The sequence below is a fragment of the Camarhynchus parvulus genome, chromosome 5, assembly GCF_901933205.1.
Source record: "Camarhynchus parvulus chromosome 5, STF_HiC, whole genome shotgun sequence".
NCBI classification, from domain to species: Eukaryota; Metazoa; Chordata; class Aves; order Passeriformes; family Thraupidae; genus Camarhynchus; species Camarhynchus parvulus.
The window spans coordinates 1,926,761-1,954,689 of NC_044575.1; the positions used below are offsets into that span (position 1 = coordinate 1,926,761).

The window sequence follows — 27,929 nt, forward strand, 5'->3', positions numbered from 1 at the left end:
AAAGTGTTCCTTAAGAACCTCTCCTTACTGAAAATAAAATCAAAATTAAACTTAATGTTATCTTTTTTTTGCTAGCCTAAGTTACAGGCTGGTGGAGGGGCTGAAACTCTATAAAAGTGTTCCTTAAGAGCCCCTCCTTATGAAAACTGAAAATAAAATCAAAATAAAACTTAATGAGATCAACCTAGCACAGTAACAAAATTTGCAACACCACACTATAAGGTTAAAAAGAAAATAGTATAATAAAGGAAATACAAAGGCTTTGGCATGGTTTTTACAATCAACAATGGTTAATCTTGATATGTAGTTGTGAACAACTTCAAAACACTTAAGTTTAAAACTCTTGCAAGCACTTTTAATTGATTAGGAATGAATTCTAGATGCACAAAGATGATTGGACTGTGAACAGTAGTACAACTATATCTAAGAACAATTAACTCTTGCCGACCAAAAAAGAAACGTATGATGCATGAAAATGTGTATAAAACATCTATAGAATATTCTTGTCAAATATAAATGAAATTAACTTTATTATAGAAATCATTCTGGGAGATTTCTAGGGAAGACAAATACTTACATTTCGACATAAAACAAATCGGATTATATCGAAGACACAATCTACCTTTTATCTATCAAACTCTTTTCTTCATGGCAGCTCTCTCTTAACCCCTGTTTGCACATAGCTTCAGCCGTTAACAACCTTTGGAAATACCAACAGATATTTTTCTTACATAAATCTAGTGCGTGTTGTTCCAGGTTTAGTTATATGCAATGGAATGATACAAACTTGGAACGTCAATCCATAATCTATGAACAGATTGGTAGAAGTATTCGATATATCTTGATAAAACTCTTAAATTCGTGGCAAAGCTTGTTGATCATGGCTTCTTTTTTTTTTTTTCCTTTTCTTTTTTTGTTTTTTTTTTAAACAACTTCATGACCAACACAGATCAAACATCCATCCAGTCTACATTGTTTTTTTTTTTTCATTATAACATACAAATGCCCATTTACAAATAATACACCAAAATGAATAAAAGTTTGGATACCAAAATGAAGATTTGTTCCAACTGATATAATGCCTTCAGTGTACAAAGGTCCATGTGAAAGTCTTTTCCATGTGTTACAGCATAGGGCACAGTTGCAGTACAGAAGTACTCTGAGAGCCATTCTTCCTTTATAAAATACTGCTGAACATCCAACTGTTGTCCATATAGTCATTTACAGAATTAACACATGTTTTACTGTAATCTTGGCCAGTATTGAGACATATCAGGTTCACTGCCAGGAACTTGAACTGGAACTGACACTCCAGGGGAAATGAGACCTGAAAATTGAGAGGGAAAATGGATATTTTAGGGTTTTTTCTATACATAGCACAATTTTTACTTTGCGGTTTCACACATTTGAGCTTGTATTCCAGCAAACATCAAATTATTCCAGCAAACATCAAACCTCACCATCTACCAGCCTGTGGAACCAGGGGTTGGGGGTTTATATACTTTAGAAATTATGCACATCTCACTGATTGTTGTTATAAATAAACTTTCACACTTTGAGATAAATGCCAGAGCCTTGGCTCATTTGTATCAGTTGAGAATTCAGCCCAAAATACACAGAACGGTTCTGTTCTTTTGAAAAGTGCCTCGATTGCTCCTGTTTCTGCTGACACTTGCCCTTTTTTAACCCTGATTTGCCTTTTTTATGCATGGGCTAATATTTCTACAGGTTCCCTGCCTCTTTGATAACTTCAAACCTTTAGCAATAAATAATGTCTGACACAGACACGGTAAAAATGTGCCCAGTACTGCAAACAGTTTCACATACACTTAACCTCACCGCTGTGGATACCTCTGCTGCAATTTAATGCTGAAATAAATGCTGATTTAGAATTTAATTACACAGGGAAGATTTTGAGGGATGGGCAGTGGGAGCTCATTGAAGAGCTTGCCTCTGCCCTGCTATTTCCACACCACCTCTGTTAATCAGCTTTCTTTCTATCTAGCCCTCCAAGAAGCAGCTTAAAAATCAGATTTTTTTTTTTTTTGCTCTAGTTTGCAAGGTTATACATTTTCATCTTCTGCCTGGTGTGGCAGCAACGAATCCCAGCAGAGAGACGTCCCCCAGTGATGGGCAGAGAGTTGTCACAGCCAGTGCAGGTGAATGCTGATGGCTGGAGCAGAGAAGGCGGGCTGGCAGGGGGAGCAGGGGTCACTCACCTGTGGAAGTGGTGCCAGAGGTGCCCATGGGCTGGCTGTTCATGTGTGTCTGCATGTGAGGAGGGGTGTATGTATCATAGCTCCGTCCATTCACCGATGGACTGGTGGGCAGCATGCAGGAGTAGGAGGAGGTCTGGCTGGGCACCGGGGGCTGTGGGGGCAAAGCACAAACTGGTAAGTGGCCCTGCAGCTAAAGACAGCATCACACCCTTGGGCATGGACGTGCCAGCCCTCAGACAGCAAAAAAAATCAGCTGCAGGTTTCAAATTCAGGCCCTCCGATGTAAAAACCTATTTAGGAGCCCAACCAAGCAGGCCCTTCATGGAGGCTTTTGGGCTAAAAACCAACATGGACAGTTACTGGTGCTTTTTCAGACGTGCTTGGCGAGCAGATCCCTACACTCAGATGCTGATGGAGGTGTTACATCCCTAAGCCTGAGTGCTGCCCTCCTTTGTACCCATCTTCCTTTTGGAAGATGTCTCCTAGAACTTGCAGCCAGAGACAGGGCCGGCATCTAACCTTGTACTTGGTGCTGTAACTAAAACATTACTAATATTTTAGTTACGGCGCACTTGGTGCTGTAACTAAAATGCAACTAACATTTTAATTACCTCACACTTGCTGCTGCGTAAATAAAACATAACTAACATTTTAGTTACCTCACACTTGCTGCTGTAACTAAAGTCACTCCACTGAGGCACAGAGGCTGGTCCTGCATCTGCCAGCGTGGGGCACATACACACAGACCACGTGTGGGGCTGGGGGGACCAAGGCTCTGCACGGGAATCCCCCAACCCCACACATACATGTGCATTGATCCCCATCACTGATCCCCATCAGCCACCCCAAACCTGTGCCAGCTCCATCCCAGAACAGACACCTCCATCTACCTCAACTCCAAGCCCTAAAACCCAATGTGCCAGGGGGGACAGCAGCTGGGGCAGGCCTGAGGGATGGCACAGAGCTGGAGAGAGACCAAGCAGAGCCTGCTCCTGCTCCAGGCTGCCGGGTGAGCGGGGACCAGCGCAGCCCTGATCCAGGGAGGCAGCGAGGGAACAGGAAGCAGGATGAGCGATTCCCACCCCGAGCACACCAGACCCGACACTCTGCATGTATTTCCTGCCTGCACATCCCTGCCACACACCAGCAGCACTCACTGAGAGCCCCCCTTGCTCTGGGAGAGCACACAACGCCCCGTGCACCCGCAGAGAGACCCCTGCGAGCCCGCCTGGCTGCCCTGCCACGCTGACCACGCAGGCAGCGTTTTCCAGCCAGCCTCGCACGTGCTGTGTCCCTGCCCAGGTGCCCAGTGGTGAATCTGGGGCCTCCTGCTTTCCCAAGGGTCCCCTCCTGGACCAGCCTTTTGATCTTTTGTCATCCGCTCCCAGCCCCGCTGCCGGGGACGGCGCCGCCGGCCTCACACGTCATGGAGCAGCGGCCCAGCCAGCGCCACTTCTTTCCGCAGACTTGCAAGACTCTAACTTTATTTGGTTAATTTTGGTTCAGCAATTAGTAACATCGTAATTGCCACAGCGAAGGAGTCAGGCTCTCTAATCTGCTCGCCTGTCTCTAGCAGTGGTCAATGCTGTGCGCCTCAGACAAAGCTGTAAAACTCCCGTAATTGGCCAGCACCTTCCTAGGCCAACCCCACCATTAAAAAAGGAGGAATTTTGCATCTGAAAGGTCTATAGAAACAGACCCCAAAGGAATAGATTTCTTCCTAACCCAGCTGGTGATCAGCTAATGCTTTCAGGCATGAGGATTGACAGCTCTTGCAATTCTGGCTTAGCTGGCATAACCACTGATGCTAATCACATCCTTCCCTCTCTCAGGTGTTCCTAATGTGCCTCTGCCACGTTACCTACATCCAGAAGGTCGGATCCCTCCAGCAGCTTATTCAGGCAGCAATTTCCACAATATGGCATCAGCGAGTTCCAGAGGTTAACCACTTTTTTTTTTTTTTCCCAAACAGCATTTTTTTAATCCCAGATTTGTTGCCTTGCAAATCTGAGGACTTTTCTCTTTGGAAACCTGAGAAAAGTGCTTGCTGAGCACCACATCTTTCAGTGCCCTTTCCCTTCTGATTCCCCCAAACAGGGCATCTGATAAGATGCCGAGGAAGTGGTTGTGTGCAGGTTTCCCTGCAGCACGGTTTGGGTCTGTAATCCCTCGTGGCATGGAGGAAGGGTCCCCACCCACACTCCCACACAGCCCAGGGGCTGCTGAGTGCCCAGGGAATGCCGTGCCCTGGCGTGGCACTGGACTTACTTGCATAGGCAGGTTGTTGGCCATGGTGAAGCTGGGCATGGGCGGCAGCGCGCTGTACGTGTTTGTGAGCGCCGTGTCCGTCCTGCCCAACATGGAACCTGATGTGAAAGAGGAAACTATAATAGAATAGACAGATAGATGGACACATTAGTTTAACCACAATTACAACTGGCAGCACAGCCTCAGAGTCTCATTTGGCCCAGAGGATGGATGGATGGATGGATGGATGGATGGATGGATGGATGGATGGATGGATGGATGGATGGATGGATGGATGGATGGATGGATGGATGGAGGTGAGCGGGTTGGTGGCATTACCGGGGGTGGTTGGTTGTGGGATCGGCTGGTAAACGCTTGTGCTGAAACTACTACTGATGGGAATGTGGCTGGGAGTGTTGCTGGCTTGTCTTCGCTGGTTCCTCAGCTTCTCTTCCCTTCTCCACTTGGCCCTTCTGTTGGAAAACCACACCTGGAAATACAGGATTTGAGAGATGTGAGTGACCTTACAAGGGCTAGAGGCACAGGGCCTCCCCCACGCAGCTCAAGAGCAAAGCAGCGGGTGAAAGCAAAGCCAGCTGCTGCTATTTTCCTGAAAGAAGGGTATGGGCAAATACCTGATCATAAATATGGGTTGCCCCATGCCTTGAGAAGCCAGGAGTAACAAAATCAGAGTAGTAATAGTGAAAATAATAATAGTTAACAACTGCAGAGCAAATCAGTACCTGTATCCTTGCTTCGGGCAGGTCTATTTTAGCAGCTAGTCTCTCTCTTGCAAACACATCAGGATAGTGGGTCCTCTCAAATTCTGCAGAAGGAAACATTCTTGCATTAGCTCCACAGTTGATGTGGCTGACTGTAAAACCAGAGCTATTCCTGCGCTGCCTGTGCTCTAAACACTCCTAAGAAGCATCACTGTAAGGGCAAAGCTGAGCTTTCTGCCTGTGTGTTAGCAAGGAGGACGCCTTGCCTGCTGGGGAGCATTGCCGTGGGGATGGGCAGGCTTGGGTGCAGTGCTGCATCTCTCAAGAAGCAGCCAGGGCTTCTGCCTCCACCGAGGGGGTCCCCGAGGCAGCTGTGACCCTGTCACCGAGAAGCGAAATGGCACGTCGCTGGATAACAGCGCAAAACCAGGACAAAGCTCCGCGGCGGGTCAGGGGCGAGGCGCGCCCAGGCCGGCCAGGGAAAAGGGCACCTGCTCCCAGCCCCGGGCTCTGGGGATGGGGAGTGAGGTGGGGGCAGGTCTCTGCCAGCCCCCTGCCTGCCCTCGCCTCCCCAGCAAGCAGCACAGTGGATGGGAGGAGAGTTATCCCCCCGAGAGAAGCCCGGGGCGCAGCATCGGTGTGATGCGTGCCCTGAACACCTCGCCTTTGAAAACCATTTTAACAGCTTTGCAGGGCACACCACGGCCAGCAATGAATATTTGGTGAATAAAAGAGCACGGAGGGAGCTGCAGATTTTAAATATATACATATATATAAGGAATGCCGTGCTTACATTTGGCTGGTAATGTAGTCGGGGCACATTTTGTTTTCTCTCCTGCTTCAGCCATAGGAAAATGTCACTCACCTTTCTCAAGGGCTTCGATTTGCTCTTGGGTAAAGGATGTCCTATTTCTCTGCAGCTTCCTTTTCAGCTGGAGTCTCATTTGGGCCTCGTCTGAGTCTTCTCCATTAGAGCTGATGGAGTTAGTGTTTTCCCCTCCTCCCTCCTGTTGCGGACAGCCGTCTGTGGAACCAAGAGTGTCGGAAAGTGAAATGCAGGTACTCGTGTTTAAAGATCCCTATCAGAGAAATAATGCAACTGGAAACGAGTTCAGCCATGTTTGCTGACACCCTCCCTTGAAAATGTCTCGGGTATCAAAGCAACGCGGCGCTAATGGCACAGGTAACACGGAAACATTTTGGTTTCCAGCCTTACATAAACATCGGAGATGAGGAATTACCATCACCCGGTCTTAATTTCATTTTGTTTTCCCTCTGGAATAAAACCTGCATAAAAATAGTTTCCCCTGAAAGTGATTCTTTCCATGAATGCCTGCTGGAGTGCCATGGCGGTCTCCTCTGTCTGCTGCATTTATTTACCTATTGCTATATTTAAAATAGTGATGTTCAGTATTTCAGATTATCTATAATCAGTAATTCCTATCTAATCAATTAGATGTTGATAGGTTTGCAGAAAATGCTATTAAGAAACCAAACCAAGCTTGTAATCTTTTTAAAAAAATATTTATCCAGTTTTTATTTGAATTCTGCACAGTCAATTTCATTTTAAAGGTTGTGAATTTAGAAGTGCCTGCATTGTTCTGCAGTTTTATTCAACTATTGTATGAGTGTGCATTGCCTTGACACCTATTACTGAGCACAGCTGTAATTATATCATCACCAAGAACAGGCTATAATTGCTGAAAATGGAATTTTATATTTAGATAAAAGGACTGTCCATTCTTTGTAATGTGTTGCACCAGAGAAAAGTAAGATTTCTTTTAAAATTTTAACATGTAATTTTAAAAGAAATAGTAGCGAGTTCACTAACTAGCTAAATACGCCGTTCTGCAGCTGAGCGCTTGGCATATCATTTAAGTGGTACATTTTTAATTAGGGCATTTCCACCACTTTTAATGTAATTTCTGTCATTAAACAGGGGAAAGTTTCATTGTGCTCGGCTCTCGGGCAGGGGCGGCTGCGGCCCGGGGCCGGCTGCTCTTGGGGGGCTCGGCGGGCACCCCCGGCCCCGGGGCCGGAGGGACGGAGGCTGCCGGCGAGGCAGAGAAGTCGTTGTCCTAAATGAGCTCTCCCTCTCCTTTCAAAGCATATTTTTCGAAGCGTTTTGATGTCGCATAAAGAGGGAGCCGGGGTGAGGGACGCATGGGCTACTTATGCTAATTCCCTTGAAAAGTTACGCCAAAAATAAATAGCGACACTCCCGCGACATCCTTTAAATATTGTGGGAAATCAACTTTAAAGTAATATCATTTATAATCGGCGAACAATGGCCCCGGTCTTCAAAGCTCGGGGGGAATTGTGACAGGATCTGGTGGGACCCTTTCAACCACTTTGAAATGTTTTAAAACCCGAACTTTCTCCTCCATTTAAACACAGGGATTCAGCGGCCGTGGTCACCATATGGGCGGCCGCAGCCCCATTGAGGCGGCCGGCGGCGGGTGAATAGCGGGGGGGCGGGGGGAGCCGCTTTTCAGGGCACACAAAGCCCCGGGCCCGGGGACGGCCGCCGCGGCGGGGCAGCGCCCTGCCAAGCGCGGGTGGCAGCGCCGGGGGCCGCGCCCGCCCGCGGAGGGGCCGCGCTCACCTCCGCCACCGCCCTCATCCATCACTGTCCGCTCGGGCCGCGCCCGCAGCGCCCGGGGCCGGGGGGGCGCCCGGGGGGAAGGACGCGGCCCCCCGAGCCGGGAGGGGGACGCGGGGAGCCCACCGGGCCGCTCCCGAACCGGGCGGCCCCGATCCAAAGTTTTGAGGCTGTACTTTCTCGCCACCCCGTCTCGGTGCTCTCCCCGTCTCCCCAAAGTCTTTTGGCCAACCTAAAGTTTCACCTATACTCGCTTATGGTCGTTTCCAACCCTGTCCCCCCAAAAAATCTTTCAGCCAACCTAACGTTTCACCCAAACTCGCTTATGGTCATTTCCAACCCTGTCCCCCCAAAAAATCTTTCAGCCAACCTAACGTTTCACCTGAACTCGCTTATGGTCATTTCCAACCCTGTCCCCCCAAAAAAATCTTTCAGCCAACCTAACGTTTCACCTGAACTCGCTTATGGTCATTTCCAACCCTGTCCCCCCAAAAAATCTTTCAGCCAACCTAACGTTTCACCCAAACTCGCTTATGGTCATTTCCAACCCCGTCCAGGACAATTAAGATATCTTCTTTTTAGACACACACCCCTTCATTTCTTTTTTTTTTTTTTTCTTTGAGTTTTGGTTGTTTGGTTTTTTTTAAAGCCCCTAAAAGAAGCTATCTCAATAGGGCTGTTCCACCTTCCAGACCTAATCCGTAAGAAAGCAAGTGAATGTCCGTCCCTATTATCCTATAGCCAGACCATCTGACGCTGGGTATAGGATTTGTTTCCTGGAAAAAAAAAAAAAAAAAAAGACGCTGGGAAATAAAATCATTCCTTAGTTTCTTAGTGTCTTAATCAGTGAGGCGGAAAACAAGCAAAAAAAGATAGCAAACCAATTGCAGCACCTCTCAGCTATAGAGCCGGGATCAAAACATTGTAGCATCTGTTGAAAGAGAAAGTGTCTAAATCCTATAGAAGGCTTTAGTCTTATAAGAGAGGGAGGGGAGAAAAAAAGATAAGAAACAGCGTCTCGGTGATCCCTAAAACCACTAAATCACTGGAGAATTTCTCCCGGATAGAGATGTCTCTTTTTGTTCTGTCAGCCCTCATGTATCCATTATTTTATTCACTGCTGCATGGCGTTTATCAGATTGAGACCATATTTGTACCCCTCTGAGACCTAACCTCGCCTTATGCTTTTTGAGTAATGGACTCTTAAAATCCAGTAACATACCCCTGCTAGGGAAAAACATTAGAGGGAGCATGAATATTCCAGAGGAAACCCATTTTATTAATTTTAATTTTGCCATGCGGATGTTTTAAGCGCCTGCCTGCCTCCCGCTCGCCTCTGCTGCCCACGCACACCCGCGGCCCGAGCCCTGCGCGCCCCGCACCGCCTCATTTGCGGGTTTCGGACGGGGCTCCCGGGGTCCTCCCGGGCCGCGCATCCCCCGCGGAAACTGCGCACGGGAAGGGTCCCCCAAAGAGCCACCGGCCCCCGCAGCCCCCGCCCCGGGCACAGCGGGCTCTGCCGCAGCGCGGGCGCGGCCAGGAGCCGCCGGGCCCAGGTGTGCCCGCTCCGCACCCGCGCAAGGGCCGCGCCTCCGAGCACCGCTCTGCGGCGGGGAGCCCCGCATTTCTCCTTTTAACGCCTTTCCTAAGGAAAAATAAATCTATAAAAACGCCAAATCGCTCTGCGGCCGGCAGCCGCACGGGGGTGGGTTCGGAGTCCCGCTCCGCGCTCCGCACCGCGGGTGCGGGCACCGGGACCGTCGGCAGAGCCCGGGCAGGGCCGAGCCCAGCAGGTAAGGGCGAGGCCAGGGCGGCCCCGGCTCCCGGGGTGGACATCGGGCGCAACAAAATGCCAAAAGAAAACCCCGCAACCGAACAACAAAAAAACACCGAAGCGGGGGTGGGGGGAAGCGAGGGCTGCGCTCTATCTTTCTAGTGTCCTTCATAGACTGTTTTCTTCTCTTAAAACTGACATGTCTAATTGGCAAGCGGTGCCATATCGTGTCCAGAGGTCTCCTGTGGAACATTTCTACAGCTGTCTCCTTCAACTAGACGCTTATTCATGTCGCCTTAATGAGAAACAAAACGATCTCTAATGAGCAATTACATAGCGACAGAATTGTTCCCATAACAAATTCTTGCGTGTGACAGAAACATCCTTTGTACCAGATATTCCGCACACTGTTACCGATTTTTTTTTCCTTGCGGGGTGAAAACAAAAAGCAGGTTGTTGTATATAGACACCTCTTCTAAAGGAATGACCAGAGCCAGGGAGAGCCGAGCCTCAACAGAGCCCGCATTCAAAAAGAAGCCATTAACCATCTTAAGTATGTAACGTAACATCCCATTATCCTTCATATTATCCCCTTGTCATTCCTACAACAAATACCTATTAATCTTCAGGATAAACAGTTTCCTATATTTACAAAGTTGTTTCGGGTCCATTGAGGAGGAATTACAATCAGCCCTACGGAGATAGTTCCCGATGGCCCCGGCTTTGGGGAGGGACCCCGGCGCGGGAAGGCGGCCCGGGCAGGGAGCGATTGGCGAGGTTATTACCGGGCCATGGGCGAGGCTCAGGCTCAGCCCCGCATCCCGCCCGGCTGCCGGCACCGCGGCTTTGGCAGCGGATGCTGCTGCGCTCCCCTGCCCACCGAGGGACGCCCACCGTGCCGCCGGTCCCGCTGCCGCCTGCCCGCAGCCCCCCGCGGCCGGGGAAGGGGCAAGGCGGACCCATCTCCGCCGGACGAGGCCGAACCGAGCCGACCCGAGCCGATCCGGGCTGGGGAGCGGCCGCGGCGCTGTGCCTTACCTTGTGCGGGCTGCCCGGGTACCGAGGTGCCGGGATACCAGCCGGGCCGGGTGCCCCAGGTCCCCGTCTGCCCGTTCAGCATCCTTAGCTTGTCGTACATCCCGTCGGCACCCATCTGTTGCTTTTCGCTAGCCAGGTTGCGTAGGACTCTGTTTATCGACGACACCTGGAAGGCAAAGGACAGGAAAGGCAATGGTAGTGCGGTAGCGCGCTCCCCGCCAGGCACCCGCGCAACCCCCGCGTCCCCCCGCGCAGCGGGCGGCTCGACCTGGGCGCAAGTCAGGGCTTCCCTGAGCCGTCCCTGCAGCCCCGGCTCGCTCACTGCTGCTGGTGGTGGTGCAAACAAACAAACAAACCACGGGGGAGGGGGGGAAGAAGGGGAAAAAAAAAAACAAAAGCAAAGGGAAAAAAAAAGCGCCCCAAACCCAACCCTGCAAAACCAGAGTGATGGCTCCGACTGATGCTTGCAGTCCTGAGGCACCAGGCGCAGGGGTGACCCGCATATTGTTTTTTTTTAATTTTTTTCCCCCTCCTTAAAGGCATTTGTCAGATTCTGTATGAAAAAATGCGTCTGACCCTGCCACATGCAAATGATGTGAACCTGCTATCCTCTCTTCTGATACCAAAACAAAGGAAGCAGAGGCTCGCTACGGCTACCCAGCATTGTACACGGCACACAGGAAGGTTTTTTTCATGAACTTACACTGGGTATATTATCGTTGGTACAGACCCCCTCTGATAGTAATCTGTCTCGAATCTCCCACGCAAAGATGGAGGGGCACTCTCGTTTATACTGCGCTATTTTGCTTACAACTTCTGGAGTCGCTACTCTCGGTTTACTACCTCCGATTGCCCTGGGTCTGATGGAGCCAGTTTCGTAATACCTGCCCAAAATTTTACTCACACATCCATTCGACACCTGGATAGGGAAGCGGACAGAAAATCACATTATTAATAATTTCAAGACAAAAATAAAATTGTTTAAGTATGCATTAAACAATGACAAGCTTACGTTTTGATTGTCCAGCACTTGGACTTTTGCATCTGCATGGGTCTATAACACAAAAATATACCTTAAATGGTATGAGAACTTACTTAGAGAGTCTTTTTTTTTTTTTCTTAAAAAAAAAAAATTACATTCGTGGCCCTACCCTCTACAAAAGTGATACTTTAAAAACATTTGGAAGGAAAAAAAAATCATCTGGTCAAAACGTAATTCTCTTAGCATCAAGGTTAAAATACACCTTAAATGCGAACAATGGGTAAACCAGACTAGTCTCCATCCTTCTCACTGCTCTTAGCCAAAGGATTTGAGGGGGAAGGGGTGAGTGAAGGGTTTTCAAGACCTACATTTACAAAATACCCCTGAACTGCGCCAGATTGCGGGAATGTCCGTAAGGACAGATTCCGGGCTAAAACGGCGTGGCTTTGAGGGGGGTTCTTTTATCTCTCTCTCTCTCTTTTTTTTTTTTTTTTTTTTTTTTTTTTTTTTCTTTTTTAGGTATTGTTTTGCTTTTTGGAAGAAAAATAAAAAGGTAAAAATTAAAAAAAAAAAAAAAAAGAAAAAACAACAACAAAACCAGTAAGCCACGCCAAATGCATACAGATATCACAAAATCATAAGTAAATACGGGAGGTACGGAGGGAAGGAGAGGAAACTGAAATTATGCCGAGCCGTATAATTCAGTTTATTACAGCGAACTAACTGTAACGACAGTGCAGGTTATCACCGGATGGAAATAGGGGGGAACGAAAAGCGAAAAAATTGCAATATTTGAAAAGGCATATATATATCTATATATATACGCATCGAAAGGTCTATTTGCGGCAAGAACCGAGCGGATGGATCGTTTTATTAGGCTGGAAGGCGGGTGGTGGTGGTGGTGGGTGGGTGTGGGGGGGTCGCATGAGCGCCCGGCGGTGACACAGCGGCGCTGGAGCGGAGCGACGGAGCGGTGGGAGGACGGGGGGCGCCGCCGCCTTCACCTGCAGGATCCGGGAGATGTCGCAGGGCCGGGCGCCGCTGTGAGCGAGTTCCACGATCTTCTGCCGCGTGGAGTCGGGCAGCGGCCTCCCGTTGACGAACACCCCGCCGAGCTGGTTCACGCCGCTGTGACCTGCGGGAAGCACAGCGCCCACCATAGCACCCTCCGCTCCCTGCGCCCGAGCCGCGCAGCCCCCGCCGCGGCACCGAGCGCGTCCCTCCCCGCCGCCCCCCAGCCGCCATCCTCGCCCTCTGCTCCCCGGGAGCCACCGCGCCTCCGAAAACGCGTCCACGGCGCGCTCCCCGTCTGCGAAACCCGCCGCAGCCACAAACCCCGAGACCCAGCCCGAAAGCCCAGAAATATTCCTGGCCGGATCGCCTTGGGTTGCTCCTTCGCTTTGCCTTTTTTCTTTTCTTTTTTTTTTTTCCCTCCCAGCCGGAAAAAAAAAACAAATAAAATAAAAGCCCAAAGCCCAAGCCCAAGCTAGCCTGCCTGCATCCGCACAGCCGCAGCTCGCTTCGCCAAAAGCAAAGCGAGAGGCTGCCTCGCCAGTGCCCAACCTGAAGCTCCAGGCTTTGAGGGTCTCCCTGGAGAAGCTCTGCTCTACGCGCTCTCCGCTCTCCTCTCTTTGGAGCCTCCTGATAAATTGACTCCAAGAGCCCAGGCTTCTTAGCAATAAATAAGCTCCAAATATAGAAGAGGGGGAAAATATGATGAGCCTCTCTGACATTTGTCTTTAAAATAAAACTAGCTGCACGTCAAGTTTGAGCTTAATTTCTGGAAATAGGCGGAAGTCGCCCCGGATCATGCATGGAAGGCTAATTGAAAAGATCAGTTGGAGCACTTGTGGCAGGCGTGTCACTTTATGACAGTACTCTGCTTTTGAAAATTGCATCGTCACGACAAATAGTAGCATGATAAAACGACCCTTTCTGTCCGCATTTGGATATCACTCAGACTAGATTGAACTCTACTCGCTCTCCCTCCGAGGGAGGCTGCGGTTCGCGGTAGCCGGGGGCTCTGCGCGGACACACCGAGGGGGCGCGCTCCCCGCGCAATGGATTCGAAGTGACATCGGGGCTGGGGAATTTGCCGCCCCGGCCCAGCAGCGCGGCCGGAGCTGCGACCTGCGCTTCCCAGCGCGGGGAGAGGAGCCCCGCATCCCTCCCTCCATCCCTCCATCCCCTCCCCGCCGGCCCGGGGCGGGATGCGCGCCCGGGGGCGCAGTCCCGCGGCTGCTCCCCCCGCTCCAGCTCCTCAGCCCCCGATCCCCGGGAATGCGTGCGGGGGAGACCCTCGCCGACATAAAAAAAAAAACCGGCAGCGGGGAAAGCAAAATCAAAGTTTCACTTAAAAGGTTAAGCCTTAATCATTATATAATTTCCCTGGAGAGCGGTGTAGATCTCGCCCAGTGGCAATGATTATGCGCCTTGTATTCTATTGCTAGTCATCTAATAGGAAAACATATGGTGTCAATTTGGATGCTCTGCACCATATACACCCAGGAGTTATTAACACAAAGCCTGAAGAGCCCGCCGCGACCTTTAAACAAAATAAAGGCTTCACCCGAATGATATCTTTTCTGCGTTTTGCAGTGGCGATCCCAAACGGCCGAGTGAAGGCATCCCCCATTACCATAAACCCCCGGCACGCCACGGCCAAGGGCAGCCGCCGCCGTCCTTGCGAGGCGCAGGTAAAACCCTCCCCGGGCTGCCCAGCCTCAGTTTTTGCCCGGGATAAATGAAATTACATGGCACGCACAGGCACACAGCAGCCCCGGCAGATAAATAAGGACAAAACTCCCACAAAGCAACATCAAAACAAACCAAATTTAAAAAAAAAAAAGGGAGGAGGGGGGGAAGATAAAAAAAAGGCGCTTCACGCAAGGGATGTCGGAGAAATCCCTGAAGCCTCTGCTTTTCCGGATGCACAACTTATTAATGGGTTTAAGGGTGGGATGGTAAAGGGGTTCCGGAGCCGCGCGTCCCCTGTCAGGTTCCAGGGGAGCTCCGCGGTGGGGGCCGCGCTCCGCGCAAGGGCCGCGCAGCTCGCCCTGCGCCCCTCGCCGCCGCTACGCGCGCAGAACGAGAGGGCCCGCGGGGTGCGGAGCCCACGCCGCGGAAGATCCGCGTCCCGAGGAGACGAGGCCTACCCCGGACCGGCTGGGACGTCCCCGGCAGCCCCTCCGAGCCCCGCGCAGCCCCTTCCTCCGGGGCGCAGAGAGCGGCCGCCTCTCCCGGCTCGGTGCCCGCGCTCTCCCGCCCTGTGCCCGCGCTCTCCCGCCCTGTGCCCTCTGAGAAGCGCACAGGCCTACCCACGAGGTCTTCAACAACAACAGCAACCCCAACAACAACAACACCACCACAAAAGCCCCCCAAAAAAAAAACCCAAAAAATTAACAAGACACAGAGACATCGGGAAGCGAACAAACCCAAAGGCGGCGAGGAGCCGCACCTAAAACGGAGTGGCTTTTTTGCTGCCCAGCTCCCAGGGCAGGGATGCAGGCAGGTGCTGGGCCTGGCGCAATGAGCCCAGAGCCGTGCCAGCGCTGCCCCCGGCGGTAGCCGCGGCCCGACGGGGCGGGCGGCGCTGGCGGCCGTGCGCGCAGGGCCCCGCTGCCCGCGGAGCCGCCTCCCAACCCGGCCCGGCCGGAGCCCTCCGCCCGCAGTCACTTACTGTTCTGCATGGTGGGCCGAGAGAGCAGTATCCCACGGGGGTCGCCTATAGCAGTCTAGCAGTGACAAAATAGGCGTTAATCAGGGCAGGCAGTGCGCACGGCTAAGCTGCAGAGAGGCTGATATCTCACCGGCTAACTTTGTTATCCTTAGGCATGTTCCCCCCCACCCCCCACCCCCACCCCGGTTCGTTTAAGGATTTGGGGGCTTTAATACCTCAAGGCAAAAAAAAAAGCAAAACTACATATGTATCCCTAACTCGCGGGGGGGAAAAAAATATTAAGAAAAGCAGCCCGCCAAGTGGTTTCTCGTTTTAATTGCATGCAGGTGGCGTATTGGCTCGTCGTTAGTGCTCTTCGCTGAGGTGGTGTATTAAGTGGAGCGACAACAATCACAAAGAGAGTCCGAAGTCATGTTTTTAAACTTGCCTGAAAGCGGGGTGGACTGTCCTCTCATACAATTTAGGGACTCGCACATCTGCGTGTCACTAGTTAAAGTCTTCCCTCTAGGACAAAGCAGAAGAAGTACATTAGGAAGCGTGCAGCGGCGCCGCGAAGGTGCGCGGGGCGGCGGGACGCGGCCCGGCCCGGGCGGCGCTGCGCGGGCGCTGCGCGGGCGCTGCGCGGGCACCGGCGGCGGGGGGAACCTTCCGCCGTGCTGGGAGCGGGGCTCCATTTCTACCTCCGGGTATTTCCTCGAGTTTGGTTGGTTTTTTGGGTTGTTTTGGGTTTTTGGGTTTGGTTTTTTTGTTGTTGTTGTTGTTGTTGTTTTGTTTTGGGTTTTTTTTCTCTCCCTCTTTCCGCGCGACGCTCGCAACTTTTTCTCCCCCAAACTCCCCGTCTTGTGATTAACTTCTTTTTTGGTCTTTAGATCTTCCCCTTTTTCACTGTACTGTGACACACGCTGTCTACCTCGCCTCACTGCTTTAAAAAGTAAGAACAGGAGGGGGTGAGAACTGTTAAACAAAGCCTACAGAAAGCGAACAATGGCCTCCATTCTGCTCCTCTACCCAAACCCCGAGTGCAGAAACCCAGGCTCCTTAACCGGCCGCGCAGCTTCCCAACTCAACGGACCAACAACCCTCCAACTTACAAAGAGCAGAGAAACAAGCCCCTTCTCCCTTCATTAGCGCCTGCCTTGACCCAGCGCCTGGACAGTCCCCAGCGCCTTCCCCCCCACCCCCCCGCTCCCTCCCTCCCTCCCTCCCTCCCTCCTTCCTTCCACTGCTCCCTCTCTCCTCCTCTCGCCACCTTCCTTCCTTCCTTCCTTCCTTCCCTCCCTCCTTCCCTCTCCCTCCCCCGCCAACCCCCCGGCCCACTTATTTATTTATTTATGCGTCCCCGTGTATTTATTTGAAATCGTCGCGGGCGAAAATGGAAAAGTAATTTCTCGTTATAAATATCTGGCGGTAATTGTGTTACTGGTGCGAGTTGTTAGGGGTTGTAAAAAGATACAACAGCTCAGTGGGGTGCTCAATTGGGGAGGGACAATTACAATAAAGAGCCCATTCAAGGGGGTTGCTAAAAAAAAGGAGGTAAAATAATGAAATAGTCGCAGCCTTCATTTTCTCTCCCCTTTTTTTCGCCTAAAAATACTCATTCTCTTTCTTTTGCGCCTATAATGAATATTAATTTTACTCTTCCTGCATATGATGGAGAAATCAAAGAGGCACGTTTCCCCATTCAGGACTAGCCACGGTATAATTTATTAAGTAGCTTTTAGTAATCTCAAATCCATAAAAATAAACATCAAACAAGTACTTTCTCGCAGCATGAAGACTTTAGCTGGTAAATATTTACTGCTCTTTGGAGAGCTACCTGATTAGCAGCAGAGCAAGCCCCACTGTACCGCGAAGGAGACGCGGTGATATCTCCGGCAGCCGAGCTGAACGCGGAGCCATCCCTTTAACACACCGAACACGTCTGCACGGGCACACACCGAACGGCGAACCCACCGCTCCACACACAATTCCCTCCCGTGTTTCACGCACAGATCGTGAACGCGGGGCCTACGGGGCCAAAGGAGCCATCCCAAAAGGCGCCAGCAAAACTTGCGGCTCTCGGCCCTGCCCGCACGCACCTCGCGAATGACACCGAGCGGGTTCCAAAGAAAAGAACCGGGGGGAGGTGGGGGGAGGAGAAAAAAAAAAAAAAGAAAGAAAAAGCCGCGGAACAAAACAAACCCAAACACAGCCGAAAGCGGTTTAGAATAGAGGGCGAGGGTAACCGAGGTCTGCAGCAAGGTAAGAGGGGCGAGGAGTGCGGGTGTGCTCAGCAGCTCGCCACCGCCTCCAGCCAGCGGCCCCGGGCAGGCCCCGCACGGCCAGCGAGGAATCGGCTCCTCCTGCCGTGCCCCGGCACCCCCGGAGCCCTGCGAGAGCCGGGATGCAATTTGCCGTGCCCTAATAGGCCGGGCCTAATCCGCAACTCGGGGTTTAATCTCGAAATCTTCGCATAATCTCATGGCAGAGAGCATTTTTCCCCCCCTCTCCCGGTGAAACCGTGTTTAGGCGTTAAGAGCAAAGTTTCGCCTTCCCGGGGCAAACGCGAAAAAGATAAAAACGAATCTGTTTGCGGTGAGTGGCTGGTGAAGGTCAGCAGCTATAAAAATTTATTGTCAAGGGCCAATTTTATTATTTTATGCCCCTAAAATGGGGAAGATGCACTTACTTTTCTTCTCTGGTACGTTGCTGTCGTTTTCCAAAACAGCCTCTGCCAGGTACATTGAATCATTCGAGAAAGTTTGTTTTTAAACTTTCCAGAAATTATTCCTGCTCTGCGTGCCCATGTAACCCCTCCGTGCAAAGCGTTACAAGGTTAAATTCAAACTCAGATTTTTTTTTTTTTTGCAATTGCACTTGCGAAGGAAAATGGAATCAAGTTTATTGTTGCACTTCGCTGGAGCAATTTGTTTTTTTCTTGCATGGCGAACAGTTTATAACTTCTTAAAAATTAAAAAAAAAATTAAAAAAGCTTTGCTGTAGCGAGGGATTGGATCAAAGGGGGTTTTGTAGAAATGAAAGAGGTTAAGAAGTTTTTTAAATTAAAAAAAAAATAAAGCATTTGGATTTAAAAAGGGTGCAAAAAAAAATTCCCCAAAGCGGGAGCAGGGCGAGCCCCGGTGCGGAGCAGGGACGGGGCCCGCGGCGCTCGGTGCGGGCCGCTCCGCGCCCCCGGCGCTGCTCCCGCGCCGCAGCTGGGAAAGTTGCCGGCACTGGGGACAAGCTGGGAAGATCCCCGGGTGGCTGATTAAAGCTGACAGCCCTTCAGCTCCGCTCAGCTCCCCGCCTGTACCGCGCCTGGGAGCTGACTTGGCCTAGGATATAGGTCCTTTTTTAATTCTTTTTTTTTTTTCCCTCCCCACGCAACTCTCCCGGCCGCTCTCCCTCTGTTTTTATCTACCGTCAGGAGCGAGCCTTCCCTAACGCAGAGCGCAGAACACAAAGCAGAAGTCGGGGACGGGGCCGCCCCGGGGGCAGCGAGGCGCCGCTTCCCTCCCTCCTCTCTCTCTCCCTCTCTCTCTCTCCCCTCCCACGCTGCGTGGCGTGGGGCCGGAGCCCAGCCCGGCTCCCGACGAGCCGGGCACCGGCAGCACCGGCACCGCACACACCGGCGCTGCTGGTTTCCCTGAGCAGCAAACGCTGCGTGGGAATGAATTACTGCTGCTGGTGTTGGCATTGGTTTCCCGAGTCAGATGCTTTAGCTTTTCCAGAGGACACGGGCTTATGTGAAAGGCAGAAAGTTTGTGAGCTCCTGGGCTGGAAAGTTCCCTGGGAAGCTCTCCGGAATGCAAATGGGAATATGAGAGAGAGAGAGAGAGAGAGAGAGAAAGAGGAGGGGTGAGAGAGAGAGCCCTGCCTAAATATTAAAATGCGAGGAGGGAGAAGTTGGGAGAATAAATGAACACTCACCTTTATGAGGCATCCTGTCTTGTTGTCAAAGCTCCTGTCAATAGTTTAAGAGCGCACTGATTTGAAATGATGGTGCTTTAAAAAGAGTTGCCAGCAAAATAGTTTTTCTCCACTGAAGCTGCTGGTTGTGTGATCTTGAATTCCTGAGAAGGAGACAGAGATTGACAATAAAATGGGCTGTCAGTGACTGGAGAGCGAGAGATAAAAGAGTGTGTGAGTGAAGTGGGGAGAGAGGCAGAGCACACCTATGCTGATTGGTGATGGTTCAAGTGTATTAATGTGCGTGTGCCTTGGTCTCTGCCTCGCCTCCACTGCTCTTCACTGGCCCATTAGTGAAGCCTGACCTCTGTCATCATCTTCCAGCAAAACACTTCCTCCCTGCGCCGGGACCCGAGCGGGAAATGCGGCGGAGCCGGGGCCGGCGGTTCAAACCCACTAATCACTCGGCACCGTGCAAACGCCGCCCGCCCGCTCCCACCCGAATATCGCCGTATGCAAAGCGCCGCCAGCGCCTCCCCGCCGCCCATTGGCCGCCGCCGCTCGCCCCGGCCCAATTGGCCCAGGCGTTTGAATATGAATGCGCAGGGCCCGGCGCCGCCGCCGCCGCCCGCAGCCCGCGCCGCTCCCCCGGCCCAGCTCCGTTCCGCTCCGCTCCGCCAGCCCCGCTCCGCTCCACCGGCCCCGCTCCGCTCCGCCAGCCCCGCTCCGTTCCACCGGCCCCGTTCCACCGGCCCAGCTCCGTTCCGCTCCGCTCCACCGGCCCCGCTCCGTTCCACCGGCCCCGCTCCGCTGCGCTCCCAGCCGCGTCCTCAGGTCGGGCTGGGGGATGGGGCCGCGGTGCTGATGGCGGAGGAGGCGGTGGGGAGGGAAAGGGGTGGACGGGGGGGGGCGGTGGGGGGAGATGAGGGATCAATTTGCATTTAAACAGTTCGCTCCAGTCCGACAATGGGAGATAAAGGGGGGAATAACACTGGAATGGTGAAGGTATAAATATCTGGGGGACGGGCGGAGGTGCGCGGGGCTGCCCGAGGCCGCAGCGCTCCTTCCCCGCTGCCGGCGCTGGGAGAGGGAGGCTCAGCCCGACCGGGAAAGAGCAGAGCAAATACACCATTTACTTTGTGTATTGAGGGCTCTTGTGAAAGGCCCTGAAGAGTCCTTTACCAAACACTCACCAACTTCTCCCACGTGCCATTTGTTGACTAAGGGCTGCCGGGCTGATTTTTTTTTTTTTTTTTTAAAGAAAGATCCCACGGCGGAGTTGGAGAAGGGCAGAGCCGGGCGCTGGGCAGTGCTGCCGCTTTGTGCCCGTCCGAAGAGGCTCCCCCCTCCTTCCCTCTCCTTTTGCAAGGGACCCCCTTCACTGGCTGCCAGAAACTCGAGGGGGAAAGTAAGTAAATGACTTTGCTGCTCTGACCACACACCACAAGTACATTTGTTGAATGCCGGACTATTAAGACACACCTCAGTAAACTCTAAAGCAACCCCTCAGCGCATGCATTTAAGGTTACACTGGGAGCACCAGTCCGAGCTCAGGGTGTCCCAATCGGTTATGGCGAGTGGGCCGGGGGGAGGGGGAAGGGGGGGTCTGCATCGGGAAAAACAATAAAAAAAAAAAAAAGAAAAGAAAAAAAAAAGGCTCGGGGAAAAGAAAGGGAAGAAGGAGAAGAGACAGGAAAAAGAAATTCCAAGAGCCACCGCGGAAAGTGGAGAGTATGAACGCGCAAAGCATAAAATGAAGTCGTAGCCGCATACACTTGACTTCTCTTGACATGTGAAAAGTGCTAAAAGTCAAAGCTCATCAATAAAGTATCTTGAAATTGAATAAGAGCCCTGACAACCATTGCATTCTTAAATAAAGTACAATGAGGAGACAAACGACTCTGCCAAGGAGTTTGCATGTGAGTGAAAGGGCGCCTCAATGGGAGCGGGATAATGGGCTGCTCGGCCGTCATGCACTGTCATCCCCTGTCCCGCCGAGAAGCTGCCACCGCTCCCTAATAGCACAAAATGGGCTCTTAAGAGACTGCTGCCCGTCCCTGCTCCGCTCCCTTCCCTTCCCTGCCCCCGACGCCGGGGTGCCCACGGCGCTGAGCGCCCCGCTCGGCGCTGGGGAGGCCGGGCTGCGGTGGGCGACCCCCGGCCCTTTCTCCATCCCGGGCTGCGGTGGGCACCGACCCCCGGCCCTTTCTCCATCCCGGGCTGCGGTGGGCACCGACCCCCGGCCCTTTCTCCATCCCGGGCTGCGGTGGGCACCGACCCCCGGCCCTTTCTCCATCCCGGGCTGCGGTGGGCACCGACCCCCGGCCCTTTCTCCATGCCGGGAGCGGCCCAAGCCAAGCGTTCCCTCGGACGATGCACGAAGGGAGAGCGGCCGCCCTCCCGGCCCAGGGTGCAGCCGGCTCCACCTGCAGCAGCGAGGAGCTCTGCCGCCCTGCTCAGGCCTAGGGCAGCCTGCGGGGTTTGTTTCCTTTCGAGTTTGGCCCCGAGCCGCGCGTTTTTATAGCGATGGAGCCGGATATCGCGATGGACGCACGGCAGCGTTTGGGTGCGACGGGATTGCCCCCCTGAAGGTAAGGGCAGCCCGAGGGGGGCTCTGCCAACACCAAGCATCTCCCTCAGCCGGCAGCCCCCAGCTCCTCTCCTCTTCCCAAAAACTTCCCAAAGTAACATCCGCCACCAAGTTAACCTGCCCGCGGCCGGACATCCTTCCAGGGGCGCCGAGGAAAAAACTCAGAGAGGCAAAAGAGCAGAGGAGCAAAGTCCAGAATGGAGTACGAACCTGTGCCCCGTGTGCCTGCCCTCCAGGGTGGGTGGTGAGTCCCGGCGAGCCGTCCCGGTCCCCTCCTAGTTGCCGCTGGCCGAGGCCGGGCGTCCCGCCGCACGCATCCTGCGGGCGAGAGAAAGAGGCTGCTGTTTGTCAGCTCGCATCAGTCTCGGAGGATCCAAAGGGATGTTAAAAGCTGGGATCTAGTCCTTTTTCTCGAGCGAAGTCGGTCGTGTCCGTGGCTTTTGTTTTTTTTTTTTAGCCTCCTCTTTCTGTTGTTGTTGTAGGGGTTTTTTTCCCTGTTGCACTCCCTCTCTAGCAAATAAGAGATTTTTTTTTTTTACTCTTGTCCACAGGGCGTTAAAGAGGGAAAAGAGAAAAACCACTTTGTCCGAAATTGCAGGCAAATATCATTTTTACAAGCTCTCAATTAGCCATCCCTTGGATTAGCACCTTCTTACGCCTCCTCGCCAGAATAAAGCAGCCGTAATCTTGTTGCTATTTCCCCCTCGGGCACCGCGAGCTTTGTGTTCCCTCCTCCCCAAAAAAACTTTTTAACGCCCCCACCCATCCGAATAAAAAAAAAAAAAAAAAAAAAAAAAAAAAGAAGAAGAAAAAAATCCCTCCCTGTGCGGGGAGGGGAGGGCAGGGGTGAGGCGGTGACGTCACGGCGGGGTGCGGGTGTGGGGGGGAGCCCCGAGCCAAAGTTGGGAGCAGCAAAGAGCAGCGGGCCGGGCCGGGCCGGGCCGGGCTGGGCCGGGCCGGGCCGAGCTGGGCTGAGCCGAGCCGAGCCGGGCCGGGCGGGCCCAGCCGGGCCGGGCCGGGCTGGCAGCGGGGCCGCCCCGTCGCGTCCCGCCGTGCCGGGGCTGTCCCGGCGCGGAGCCCCACAGGCCGGGGCCGCCATTTTACCTCCGCCCGCCGCGGAGGGGCCGTGAGGGACCGGCCCCGCTCCCGGCCCGGCCCCCGGTGCTGCCGGCACTGCCGTGCCTGGATACCTCCCAGGGAAACGCTGCGCTTTTCCTTTCTCCTTTCTCCATCTAGCAGACTGCCACTCGCCGCTCTCCCTCCCTGCCCGGCCGGCCTGCTTTTCCTTTTCCTATTTTTTTTTCTTTTCTTCCTTTTCTCTATTTTTTTCGCCTTTCTTTTTCTTTCTTTTTCCTTTTTATTTTTTTTTTAAAGTGAATTTTCCACTTATAAAATGACTCCGCTGGCCTTTGTAACGGGGGGAGAGGAGCAGCCGCGCTGTGAGGTGCTCGGCGTTCCCCTCGCCCCAAAGCCCTGCCCTCCTGCAGGCGCAGACCGCCACCCCTTTTCCCCTTTCCCTTTTCCCCTTTCCCTTTTCCCCTTTCCCTTTTCCCCTTTCCCTTTTCCGGGGCGAGGGTTGCGCCGTGGGACCCCTCGGCCGTGGGACCCCGCGGCCCCGGCTCTCGGCACGGATTTAGGCACTCTTTGAAGATTTCTACTTTAAAATCCGCACGGGATTAATGTAGCTAGCATTTTTCTGCACCTGAATTGGTTTGGGGTTTTTTTTCCTCCCTCCACTTTTTTTTTTTCTTTCCTTAACTATACCAAACAAAAAGAAAAAATGGGCGTAATATAAAAATGCTTTAAAAACCAAAGGTAAGTGACTATTATACGTGGCAAGACGCGCCTTTTTCTTTGTTTTTCCTAATTAAAATAATTTTCACTTTTTAAATATAATCTCGCGCCTGGCTATTGATTTATATCAAACAGCAGCGTCCGCTTCCCTTTCGTATTTTGTTAGGTGCCGAAAGCAGAAAGTGCTGAGTTAGAAACTCCAGTATCGTCTCGTTGTATTAATATCTGGGCTGCAAACTACCTTTTTTAATACCCAGAAAAATGCTTAAAGTCCTCTTGTCCAGTTCGGTCTAAAACTGAAGAGATACACAAATCCTGACGTCTTAGACTACAATGCTTTTGCCTCCAGGACACTTAATGCCTATTTGTATATGTAGAGACAGTGTTTGAAACCTATAATGCGCAGGACACTGAGTTAAGTGGAGCTTTTCTAGTTTATAAACAATCCGCAAAAAGTTTGGAATCGATTTAACCTCTTTTATGTTGGCCTTTTGCGCGAGGCACAGCTCCGCATGGCAGGATAAAAAAAAAATAAAAAATAAAAAAGCCTTTCTGGACCTCGCCGAAGTCGCTCTGAAATTGGAAGACGGACACACATCTCTCCGTACGAGAAAGCCTTTGATTATAAATATGGGAAAAGTGTCATGCAACCAGACCCGCTCGAAAAGCCTTCAGAAAAGAACGGGGGGGGTGAAAGCTTAGCGCATCCTGACGGGCTTTTTAAACGCTATTGATTGGGACAAGCTGTTCAAAACCCCAGTAACAGTTAATCTGCCTGTTAATCAAGCCACTAAGGAGCTCAATGCGAGTTTTATTAGCAACCGGAGAACACAGGCAGCAGGAAGGATCAAAAGCCTACACCCCTGATATTTGTAAAACCGGCCTTTCCCAAAAATATATTTTCAATTACACAGTAATTCGGGGCTTATCAGGGCTCGCTCGCAGCCCCACGCAGATGGCTCCGCAGGCGCTGCCAAAGGCACGGGAGCGAAGGGAGCAGCGGCGCGCCGGCCCCGCCGGGGTGCGGGGTTCAAGAGAACGCCTTGGGGAGGTGTCCCGCTCTCTCCTCTCTCCCATCCCGGACCCTCCCGGCCTCCCGAAATAGCAGCAAAACCTCCACTGGGCAAAGCACGAGGAACCGATGGAGAAACTCCCCGCTTTCGCGTCGTGTTATTAGGCTGAGGGGGTCGAGGGTTCTTTTTCTTTTAGCTGGCGTGTTTGCTTTATTGCGGGCAAGTTTGCAGGGCATATTTCCCTCTGCCCATCCTTTTGGTAGAATCTCTCATTTAATCGTTAACAAAAAAAAAAAAAAAAGTTTAAATAGCGAGATTGGTAATTTGGTGAGCCTGAAAGTTGGATTTCAATTAATTTAATGACCAGAAATACTATTATATCGGCTAAAATCAACATTTGATCTTGTCATTTTTTTAATGCAATCCGATTCCTTTATATGTCAGCGAGATATGCATATAAAAGACTATCTGGTCAGAGGTAATTATGTCACAGCTTTTTCTCGGCATGACAGCTGGATAAACACCATCTCCAATAAACATCTCTAATTAGGGAGGAGGATCTGAGATAGATGGTGTTTGATTTATTACTGAAGGAGAATGTCCATTTACCGGTATATTATAGTGAAGCATCACAGGGAGCGTTCCCGCTAACGCACCATAAGGAGTATTTGGAGACGCTCAAAGACAGGTAAGAGGTTATTTTGTTTAGCGTTATTTCGCAGGAAGAACGGCCTTCCTAGGGTACCTCTCTTTCCCACCGACGCCCTGATTTAGCAGAGGCAGCCAGGGCTGGCGACCCAAGCCTGAGTTTGGGCGCCGAGGGGCGATCGCCTCTGGGCGGCCGGAGCGGGGCAACCGAGCGTCCCGGGTGACCGGCGAGCCGCCGGCGTTTGGCGGCCAAGAGCGGCTGGGACGCGGCCCCCGACGGCACCTCCGAGGCTCACGGACCCACCCGGGGCTGCTCCATCACCCCCTCGGCGGGGCCGTGGGGCCGGGCCCTCCGTGCGCCGCTCCCGGCCCGTCCGAGGGGCGCGGTAACCCGCGGCTGCCCCCGCCACCCGAGACGGGTCACGGCGAGGGAGCGGGGCGGGGGGAAGGGGAGGGGGAACTTTGGGAAGCGGCTCCAGCGCCGGCCGCCCCCTCGGCCCCGGGGCGCCCCCTCCGACGGGCGGGCAGCGGCCGGAGCCGCTCCCTCCCACCCCCCCACCTGTTGTGCGGGGCTCCGGCCCGCTGCCCTCGCCTTCCCCGCGCGGGGAGGGGGTGCCGGGCACCCCGACCCCTCCCGTGGTGGCCGGGGCGAGCGGCCGGGGCCGTGCGGGCTCGTTACCTGTCAGCGGGAGCGGAGGCTCCGGGCGCGGCGCTCGGTCCCGCGGCCGGGAGGGAGGAGGTACCTGGCGGCTCCGGTGGCCAATTTCCACGCGAGAACCTGCCACACAGTTTAAATGTCAATGACAGCAAAAGAGGGGTGCTGCCTTTGCACTAACTTTCCCTTAATATCCACGCCAGCGCCTCCCCCATTGGCTGGGCCGCCCCGGTGACGTCAGGCGGACAGTAGTTAGCTAATGAGACATTTTAGGCGACACGAGAGCCGGCCCGGACACCGCCCGCCCCGTCGGCGGGCACGGCTCGGCACGGCCCGGCCCGGCCCCGCCCCACCCCACCCGGGGCTCGGCCGCGGGACAGGGCTCCCTTGGACCGCGGCACCCTCGGGGTCGCTGCATCTTCCCGCTGCCTCCCGGCCCGACGGCTCGCCCCAGCCCAGCCCTGCCGGCAGCCGGGATTATCCCAGGCCGAGCTTTAGGCTGAGCTTTGGCTGTTTCCCCTCTGAAACGCTCTTGCCCCCAAAACCTGGCGCAGCTCTGTGCCTCCTCGGGGACGCCGCGGCCCCCGAGCGCTCAGCTCTCCCCTGCGGCACTGGGGTGCTGCCGGACGGACGGACGGACGGACGGCCGCGGAGCCGCATCCCGCCCTCGCCCTGGCACCTCGGCGGGCTCCCCGGGCGCGCCCGCTCCCATTAGAGCGGGAGGGAGAGGCCTTTATTTGCACACACTTGTCAGGGTAAATAATTCATCGGCGAAGAGCCCCGCCGGCCGCCGATAGTTTTATTGAGCTGCACTTAAATGTTTCATGAACCTGCCCCCGCCTGGGCTGGGCTGGGCTCCGCTAGGAGGAGGCTGTGCCGGGGGTGCGGGGACAGCGCTGTGCGGGGCTCTGCTCCGGTTCTGCGGCTCGGGGACCCACCCGGGCAGGGATCCTGTCCCTTGGGCGGCCGCGCGAGTCCCGCGCGTTGTTGGCAGGTAGCGACGGCCCCGGGGGCGCTGCCAGGAAGGGGTTTCGCGGCGCCTTTGGAGCCGCTGCCATTAAGGGGCTTGCGGCTCCCTGCAACCCGGCAGGGTCCTCCAGGGAAGCGTTGGAAACACCACGGCTCCCGCCTGCTTATCTGGCTGTCAATAAAAGGAGATGGCTCCTAACGCAGGGCCAGGTGCTGCCTCCCCGGCTCTCCAGCGCGCCGCTCTCCAGAAACTGCTCAGGCGTGAAGCCAAGTCTGCTTGGCCAGGCCTCGGCGGAGGCAGGCAAACAGCCCCTCGCCAGCGCCAGAGCGCTCTGTTTGCCTTTTTATCTCCTAAAAAAAAAAAAAAAATAGAGACAGAAAAAGGGAAGCGAAGCAGGAAGGTGGGGGAGCGCTGGGAGCGGAGTCCGCGCTCGGCCGAGAGGTCGCCTAAAAAGAAAAAAAAATAAAATTCAAGGATAATAATAAAGGATGGGGGGAAAGCCCTGCAAAGGCTGCGGGGGCAGGCGGGCGGGAGCCCGGGGTCAGCGCGGAGCGGGCGGGCGGCGGTGTCCGGGGCAGCGGCCGCCCCCGCCCCCCGCGCAGCCGTGCGGAGCCTCCGCGCCCCGCCGCGCAGCCCGGCAGGCTCGGCCAGGGAGCGGTGCCGCTGAAACGGGGTGACAAAAAGTGTCACCCCGGCGCCTCTGTGTGTGTGTGTGTCCCCGCTGATCGCTGCTCCTGTCGCGGGCGGGTCCGCGACCTTTGCTGAGCCGCGGCTCCGCGGAGCAGCGCGGAGGGAAGCGCGGTGGGTGCGGGCGTCGCCGGGCAGGGGATAGGAGCAGGGGCACGGCAACGTGTTACAAATTTATACGCATTACACATATTTGATTTATACTACGTTCCGAAGTTGTGGGCTTTTTCTTTTTTTTTCTTCTTTTCTTTTCTTCTTTTTTATTTTTTTTTCCAGAGGATGCCCCAAACCCCCGTGTTCACATAGATTGAGCAATTCTCAACACACACTGTAATAATGAGCTTTAATTCTCTATCCAAGCAGAACTTGAGCAATAATAATAAGCACATCAGAACAATTTGTTTACTGTGGCATTGCACAG

At 53.4% G+C, this 27,929-nt stretch overlaps 1 protein-coding gene across 10 annotated transcripts; it reads right to left on the minus strand.

Moving 5' to 3' along the window:
- Positions 1-916: 916 nt before the first annotated feature.
- On the minus strand, positions 917-26,002 carry PAX6 (paired box 6). Of its 10 annotated transcripts, none has more exons than XM_030949581.1 (14): positions 25,876-26,002; positions 21,952-22,059; positions 19,173-19,315; positions 15,691-15,767; positions 15,264-15,318; positions 12,589-12,719; positions 11,306-11,521; positions 10,603-10,768; positions 6,054-6,212; positions 5,210-5,292; positions 4,806-4,956; positions 4,488-4,585; positions 2,220-2,370; positions 917-1,327 (listed from the first exon to the last, which is right to left on the minus strand). In XM_030949581.1, exons 5-14 carry the CDS (start codon positions 15,271-15,273, stop codon positions 1,242-1,244), a joined length of 1,251 nt encoding a protein of 416 aa, XP_030805441.1. In that variant the 5' UTR covers positions 15,274-15,318; positions 15,691-15,767; positions 19,173-19,315; positions 21,952-22,059; positions 25,876-26,002; the 3' UTR covers positions 917-1,241. The 10 variants fall into 10 exon arrangements, with proteins under 10 accessions (XP_030805441.1, XP_030805440.1, XP_030805445.1 ...); XM_030949580.1 differs by having other exon boundaries at positions 4,488-4,603; XM_030949578.1 differs by lacking the exon at positions 25,876-26,002 and adding an exon at positions 24,009-24,107 and having other exon boundaries at positions 919-1,327; positions 4,488-4,603.
- Positions 26,003-27,929: the final 1,927 nt, after the last annotated feature.

What these genes read in the sequence shown, in the direction of transcription:
- PAX6 (XM_030949580.1), bottom strand. An exon ending in ACATCTCCCGGATCCTGCAG is followed by an intron (nt 11,522 to 12,588) that starts GTGAAGGCGGCG and finishes TTCCCTATCCAG; the next exon opens with GTGTCGAATGGATGTGTGAG. An exon ending in CCAACAACCTGCCTATGCAA is followed by an intron (nt 2,371 to 4,487) that starts GTAAGTCCAGTG and finishes TTGCCCCCACAG; the next exon opens with CCCCCGGTGCCCAGCCAGAC.